This window comes from Amblyomma mixtum, chromosome 4, assembly GCF_055824585.1.
Source record: "Amblyomma mixtum isolate Tamu chromosome 4, ASM5582458v1, whole genome shotgun sequence".
Lineage (NCBI taxonomy): Eukaryota > Metazoa > Arthropoda > Arachnida > Ixodida > Ixodidae > Amblyomma > Amblyomma mixtum.
The window spans coordinates 100,607,748-100,615,620 of NC_143015.1; the positions used below are offsets into that span (position 1 = coordinate 100,607,748).

Sequence of the window (7,873 nt, forward strand, 5' to 3'; positions counted from 1 at the left end):
AGATCAAGAATCGCTGCTCCACGGAGCGATCCGGGATTTACGCCTGATCCCGATCTGCGATTGGAACATACAACTCGCGCTCCCATTTTACCATTGGAATACGACTGATCCAAACCGAGCAGAAAAACTTGATCCCGATCTGCCATTGGAATTCACCACGAGTTACAACAGCTTTGCGCATGCGCCGTAGGAGGAAAAAAGAGGGGGGGGGGGTTGGTGTTGCTTTAATGTAGCCGCAATTAGACGCAATGGGGGGATAACAACCAAAGCTAAACATTGAACATAGGCGGAGAGACACCAAACTAAACGACAAGGTGTGATCAAGTTTAACCATACTCTCGCTACGTATATCCTGGCCTAGCTGAGCTAAGCCACTGCCATTTTTTTTAATCTAATCAGCAAATAAAAATCCCACAGCCCTGTGGTCTTTCTATGGCTGAATGCCTGCGTGAAGGTTGAGCGCCTACTGTGCTCAGCCTGACAGTAGGGGCGAGTCCATGGCATGCACGCTTCAGAAATGCGATTGTCGCGGGTAGTCCAACGATGCGCGACTTTAATGTGCAGCTGGCTTCGGACGCTGCAATGCCAACGAAAAGCAGAAAGACGGCTAATAACTTAGTCTTTCACAGTCACAGCTTTGCACGAAATGCGAAGGTGATGAGTACACACTTTAGCGACCATATGGGCGTACTTTTGTGCTTTGAAAAGCCGTAAAGAAAAGAATGAAGAAACCACAGCATAGCTCGCCTGCTTTTACTGCAGCCGTTTTACTTCCCTTTTACAATATTGGTAGCCCCAAAGTAGGAGCTACGGCAGGGTGGGAAACACATCACTACACACCGAGATAGTACACACTTAACAGGAACAATGATAACAGACTTTACATCCTAAGTTCAATCAACGACTGATTTTTTTAAGCGATGTTCATTGCCTGAGGGCATAAAACGGTATGTAGTGATGGTTGACGAGGATGCTTAAATCAATGAGAAAAGGTTCGCTGATCTAATGAAACCGAGGAGTGAACGATGTTGGGGTCCCTGTATTCAAGCAGTGTATGAAGCAGGAGTGTTCGGTGAAAGACCCGACGCCGCGATTTACCGAATTCTTATTGGCTTCAGCGCCGGGCAGACCCGCAGCAGGTGGGAAATGTTGGCCCCAAGATTTCTGTTCTTGCACACTGAACACCCGGGACGGGATATAAACCTTGTAATTGCCGCCACTTTCGTGCCACGGCTGGAGTTGGGGCAACCCCGACCCTGGTCCTCCGAAGCACAGCCTTCTCTGCACGGACAAAAACCTCAGGGGGAAGGTTACCGCACATGGAGGGATTAGAGCGCGTGTGCGGCGCTGGAAGTTCTCCTTTCTTGTTAAAATGAGGATGGTCTCACCGAAATTGAGGACTCGTGGCAAAGACAAGTTTGGGTTACCCACGTCATCGACTTGAACCCACATACTGTCAAGGATGTTCCACTTGACTATCGTGCGTGAAAGTAGCGATTAGTATTTGAAAACATTCTTGCTTCAAAACGCAACAAAGTGAAAAGGCAACAAAGCATAACCAAAAGAAAATTCGACTTATTGATGCGAGTTGCTTTTCAGTTGACCTTCCGCAACTTTACAGAGGAAACGCAGGCGCGCTATCTTATTTTTGGGAAATAACGCCCTCGAAGCAGTTCTTTTCCTCAGTTCAGTAAAGGACGTGTTACCATGCTGATTAAAAGTAAGCCTGCTTTCTTTTGCACCCTGTCAGCTTAATTGGTAGTGAGAAAAGTGAACGGATCCCGTATTATAATACCACATTCGAGAAGAGGCAAAATATTATTAGTCCATGATAAGTCAGTGATATTATTATTCCATGATAAGATTAGTGCCAAGACACTGGTTTCTTGTGGTGAATTCTACAGTATTTTTATCCAGAGAGTAGGTGGTGGGAATGCGTGGCTTTTTGGTGAAAGACGTGTTTAGTTTTGGAAAGATTTTAAAGATTTGTACTTTAGAAGCTTAACATCTTAACGAGTTGCGACATCGCTTAAAATTGTTTTGTCACGGTGTTATGCACAATGTGGGCAATATGACGGTCTCAACACAGATCTTTAACGATCACAAGACCGAGATACTTGTATTCAGAAACTCTAAGAAGTCTAGTGCTGTAGGAGAAAAAATTAGGCAGTGGCTTAGCTCTGGTTAAGCTTGCATATAAAAGTGAAAAGCTGCAGTCGGCTTTGATGTAATGGCTGTTGCAGTTAGCGCACAATGCACTGGGAACAGCATGATAACGGTAGAGGCGTTCGGCCGTCCACACACTACCTGTACGGAGGTGGAGGAGGAGACGCGCGTGTAGTGAATACGGTGCTGTCTTAGAAGGTTGCTTCAGAGACATGTAGGAGATCCATTCCTTTCCGGCGCACAGCAAAATATGAGACAGGCATTTCCTTTCCGTAAAACCAATTTTGAATTTTTTTCCTTGAGGCCCCTTGGGCGGGTTCGTGTATGCACCGAGATATGAGACAGGCGTCGTTTCCTTTCCTTAAAACCAATTTTCTTCTCATTTTCCTTTTCTTTTCATTTTCCTTCGCTTACGGCGCGTTTCGGAGATCTACCGAGATGTGAGAGTTTCCTGGCGCAGTGTTTGTCTTTTATTTATTTTTTTTATTTGTGCTGCGTGTCACGTCACTCGGTTTCGCGCATGCGCAGCTATGACAAATCTTGGCTCCGGCGGCTCACGCGAAGAGCGGCTCTGGTGCGGCGAGTGAAGCTTTTCGCTTCAAAATCAAACCAGCACAGCACGCAGTAAATAACCTCTCGCCGGAGCGACACTTACATTCCGCTTTAAGGGTACCATACGAGAGCGCTAATGGGTCCCTTCGGCATCCTAGGGTGCTCTTTGTGTATAACTTCGCAGTCACTGACACTTCCTTTTTCGCCACAACATGACGCTTAAGACTGTAGTGCGACAGCATCAGGGATCCCTCTTGCACAAGCACTCCGCTGTGCCTGGGTTCTGCCTACTCACCCTTTCTTATCATGCGCATCAGCCTGCGCTCGGTGCCGCCTGCTATACGTCGCCTATCTACTATCGTTCGAGCTGCCCCGCTCCCAAAACAGGGCGAGGGTGTGCACATAATCACATTTTCGGTCCATAGTCGGTCACGAGTCACTCACATCTCGGATCGGTGCCTGCGCCCGAATGGCATATTTAGCCACATCGGAGATGGTCTTGCTCGCAGGCCCTTTCTTGGCAGGCCACCAAGCCGGACATGTTACTCGTGCTGGGCTCCGTGGATGTTGATTGGGACATCGTTGCAGCCATTGCGTAGCAGCGGTGACTGCAAGAGAAAAATGGCGGTCTCCTAATAGTACCTCAATGTTGATGACACGCTCATTAATTGTTAACCCAGGCTACTCACAGCTGAAAAGCACCACTCACAGCAGTTCAGCTGACAATAATCAGTATTAATCCTAATCAAGTTAATTACAGGGTTTGACATTTTTGCAGTCATCTCTGCAATCATTATCGAGCCTATAGTAAACACTAGAGAGCCGCGAGGAGGTTAGCACAAACTTCCTGCAAGCGGCTGCGCCAATTGTCGTTTCTTCACACGGGCGCTCTGCACATGAGCATGCGACCTCCTCCTCCTCGATAGGTTTAAAACAAACTGCCAGCTCTAGCTATGAAACCACATGTACCGGTCCAGCTCGCTATTTTAGAGGTGAAATGCGTCTCGTTTCTTGACGTACAAAACATATGCTCTTACTTCTGCTATGTGCATCCGGGGTTAACTGCACATCAAATTCGTGCTTTAGAAAGGTACCTTCCAACACCATACTTCTGGTGAAAAATTGTTGCTTTCACTCTTCCTGTAACGGGTAACGCTGCTATAGAAGATAGCCACCTTGTTAGGCACTCGTTTCAATAACGGAGACAAACGTCACGGTGTAGGTAAAGTAGCTTCACGTTTCACCCCCTGTGTGGCAGCGTGGGAGTAGAAAGTTCAGTTGCAGTCACAAAGTCACCCCATGCACTTACCGACTCGCTGGAAACACGAGGAAAAGCGACAGCTGCTGAAGTCAGAACGTACGAGCCGGCTGCTCAATCCCAAATCCCGGGATTCTAGCCCCAGTCCACATCCAAAACGCCGAGTGCCACCTGCGAAGAACGCCTCATATTGATGCTAATGTCGTGCAAACGATGCAGAGAATAGCGACGATGTTTCTCGCTTATATTTGACATCAATTGCACCATAACCTAGAAACTCTACGAACAATGTCGGCCACGGCAGCTGGTTGGTTATGGTGCTCGGCTGCTGACACGGAAGACCGAGTGGTTCGATCCCGGACGCGGGACTTGCGTTTCGATGGAGGCGAAAGAATAGACGAACGTGTGGTGTGCGAGTCGCTTAGGTAGGTTGAAGACGTTGAGTCGCTCTGGGACGTAAAATTCCACTAAACGAAACAAATCTTAAATCAATTTTAGGAAAACGTGATTGCTGTTTCGCCGTTGTAAAGGAGAGCTCGTTTGTGCTTTTCCGTGTATATCTGCCCTTCGTTTAGCCATATCCCGAGGTATTTGTATTCGGCCACTGTGGGTATTTCGTGGCCTTGTATTGTAAGCTCCTGGTCAGTTGTATCGTTAAAATCATCACACCAGATTTAGTTGCGCTAAAACTGAATCCTAGAGCGTCTCCTTCGTCTCCACAAGAATTAACCAAAGTTTGTAAATCTTCCGGGCTATCTTCTAACACTACAATACCGTCCGCATACATTACACCCGGGAGTTGCTGCTCAACTACATTTCCGTCTAATCTGTACGACATTATAACCTAGATTACTTTTTCTAGCCTTCTTTCCATATTTATCACGTAAAGCATGAACAGCAACGGTGATAGAGGACAACCTTGCCTTAATCCTTTGTACACCCCTACAGTTGTGGTACTTTTGTTCCCTTCCCATGTAATTTCAACTTCATTATCTCGGTAGACTTCCTGTAGAAAATCAATTACCTCATGATCGATACCTAAATCTTTCAATATGCTCCACAGGAGTTCCCTGTTCACGTTATCGTATGCACCGCTTATGTCCAGAAAGGCTAAAAACAGAGGTCTGTTTTCCGCCTTGGCTATTTCTATGCATTGGGTAAGCACGAACAGGCTATCACCTAAAAGCCTACCCCTTGAGAACCCATTCTGAAGTTCTCCGAGTATCCGATTACCTTCTACCCATGACTGCATTTTAATTTCACCGCCTGCATTACCAGGCTCTACATAACAGACGTTATCTTAATCGGACGGAAGGATTTGATGTTCATCTTATCTCCTTCCCTTTATAAATCAAATTTATTTTACTTTGTCTCCAACTGTGCGGGATTTGCTGATTTGTTATGACTGTCTCCAATGCTTTTATTAGCGCTTCCTTGCTTCTTGGGCCAAGTTCATTAATCAGCTTAATTGGAATTTCGTCTATCCCTGCGGATGTGGTTTTAGGAATATTCGCTTCCGCCTTTTCCCAATTAAGACTAGTCAGTTCTAAGCAGTTCTTTATTGTGCTGTCCTGTGTTGCCGCCTCACTTGGTGAGATCACCCCATTGTCGTTGCTAAAAGACGCAGCTATAAATGACGTAATGTTGGGTCGCAGCGCCCCACGCGGCGAGCGGAGTAACGAGCCGTCAAGAATCCACCCCATTGTTCCATCGCCGGGCGCGTAGGCCGTAAGGAAGAGCGCGCGCGTCACCCCTCTAGCCCGGCCATGCAGCTACCAAGCGCGGCCTCGCCTCGCGACGGCACAAGTTGGGCCCCTGGTTTTTGCGGCAGATGGTATGACGTCATAGCAGGGGTCAAGCTAAAGGTCAATGGTAGCTACCGCAGCCTCGCCACGCGAGGAGCTGAAAGTGAAAGTAGTATTGCTTCCGCAATAAAAATTGGCTCTGACTTAGCGAAGGTTAAGCCAGGATATCTCGAAGCGAAAAGCTGCGGCAAGGCGGAGGCAAGGCGGAGGAGGATCCGCGCGTGTAGTGAATACGGTGCTGTCTTTGAAGGTTGCTTTAGAGACATGTACTGTGGCGTGCATTCCTCTCGGGTGCACACCAAGATACGAGAGGCAGGCATTTGCTTTCCTTAAAAGCAATTTTCATTTCATTTCATTTTCCTTAAGGCCCTTACGGCGCGGTTCGGGTATCCACCGAGATATGAGAGAGACAGGAGTCGTTTCCTTTCCTTAAAACCACTTTTTTCATTTTCCTTCCCTTACGGCGCGGTTCGGGTGTCCACAGTGATGTCCCGCAGTTCGCGCATGCGCACCTGTGGCTTTTTCTGACGACGGAGCCCATTCTAGCCTCCGTGTTGACTAGCCTAGTGAAGCTTTTCGCTTCCAAACCTAAGCAGCCCAGCGCAAGGCGCAGTAAGCCGGCTCTGGCTGTAAATCGATGCATTAAGGAACAGAGCTTAGCTCTGTCTGCCGCTAGTCATTCTTTCTCAAGTTCTTTATTTGATTTGATTTATTGGCGTTAACGTCTCAAGACGATTCAGGCTATGAGGGACGCCGTAGTGAAAGGCTCCGGAAATTTCGCCCACCTGGGCTTTTTAACGTGCACTGACAACGCACAGTACACGGGCCTCTAGAATTTCGCCTCCTTGGAAATTCAGCCGCCACTGCCGGGATCGAACCCGCGTCTTCTGTGCCAGCAGCCGAGCGCGGTAACCACTAAGCCACCTGTTCATGGAAATAAAATTGTTTACTCTTTACCTTATCGTCACTTCCTTATAGTTCTGTACTCTTTCTCGATTACGAACCTGCGCGCAATGTGCGTGTGTCTAATGCGAACACTGCACAAAACCGTTTCGAGAAAAGTGCCACGAATTGCCTGTGACTTCCATTCTCCTAAAACATGAAAGAAGCCAACAGCCGCAGAAACCAAGGGGCACAGGGGATTTTTTTTAATTGATTTATTTATTTTGTGGTGTTGATCAATTTAGAATATTACTGAATATGTTATCGCTTAAAGCTAATTGATTAGAAAAGCAGAAGAAAAAACAACCACTGCCGCCGGTGGGATCCGAACCCACGACCTCCGAATTACGCGTCCGGTGCTCTACCTCTGAGCTACGGCGACGGCTGTCAAATCTTCTGCTTTCGGGGGTATTTATGTTTACAAGTAACCTAATCTTGAGAGTGTTCATCAGCGCCACCCACGTTCATAAGCGGCGGACGTAGAACGTCCTGAGTTACCGCAGGTGTGACGTAGAACGTCATCGAACGGAGAGGGTGGAAGCTGCGTGAGAACCCTCTTATGCTTCCTATGGCGTCAAGGCTGCCAGAACCGAGGCCCTCGCTAAGCAATTAAGCAAAGAAGGGAAGGGGAATGAGGGGCTCGTTATAAACATGAAAGAAGCCAACAGCCGCAGAAACCAAGGGGCACAGGGGATTTTTTTTAATTGATTTATTTATTTTGTGGTGTTGATCAATTTAGAATATTACTGAATATGTTATCGCTTAAAGCTAATTGATTAGAAAAGCAGAAGAAAAAACAACCACTGCCGCCGGTGGGATCCGAACCCACGACCTCCGAATTACGCGTCCGGTGCTCTACCTCTGAGCTACGGCGACGGCTGTCAAATCTGCTGCTTTCGGGGGTATTTATGTTTACAAGTAACCTAATCTTGAGAGTGTTCATCAGCGCCACCCAGGTTCATAAGCGGCGGACGTAGAATGTCCTGAGTTACCGCAGGTGTGACGTAGAACGTCATCGAACGGAGAGGGTGGAAGCTGCGTGAGAACCCTCTTATGCTTCCTATGGCGTCAAGGCTGCCAGAACCGAGGCCCTCGCTAAGCAATTAAGCAAAGAGGGAAGGGGAATGAGGGGCTCGTTATAAACATGAAA

General features: G+C 47.5%; 1 protein-coding gene across 1 annotated transcript in view; it reads right to left on the reverse strand.

Annotated features, from left to right (window-relative positions):
* Window positions 1-4,096: 4,096 nt before the first annotated feature.
* The window catches only part of LOC149347599 (uncharacterized), a 165,119-nt gene continuing 161,342 nt past the window's right edge, over window positions 4,097-7,873 (reverse strand). Inside the window, exon 15 of the mRNA XM_089587209.1 lies at window positions 4,097-4,147. Within this exon, the coding sequence (XP_089443335.1) occupies window positions 4,112-4,147 (36 nt within the window). The 3' untranslated portion in view covers window positions 4,097-4,111. The remainder of the gene's footprint in view (window positions 4,148-7,873) is intronic.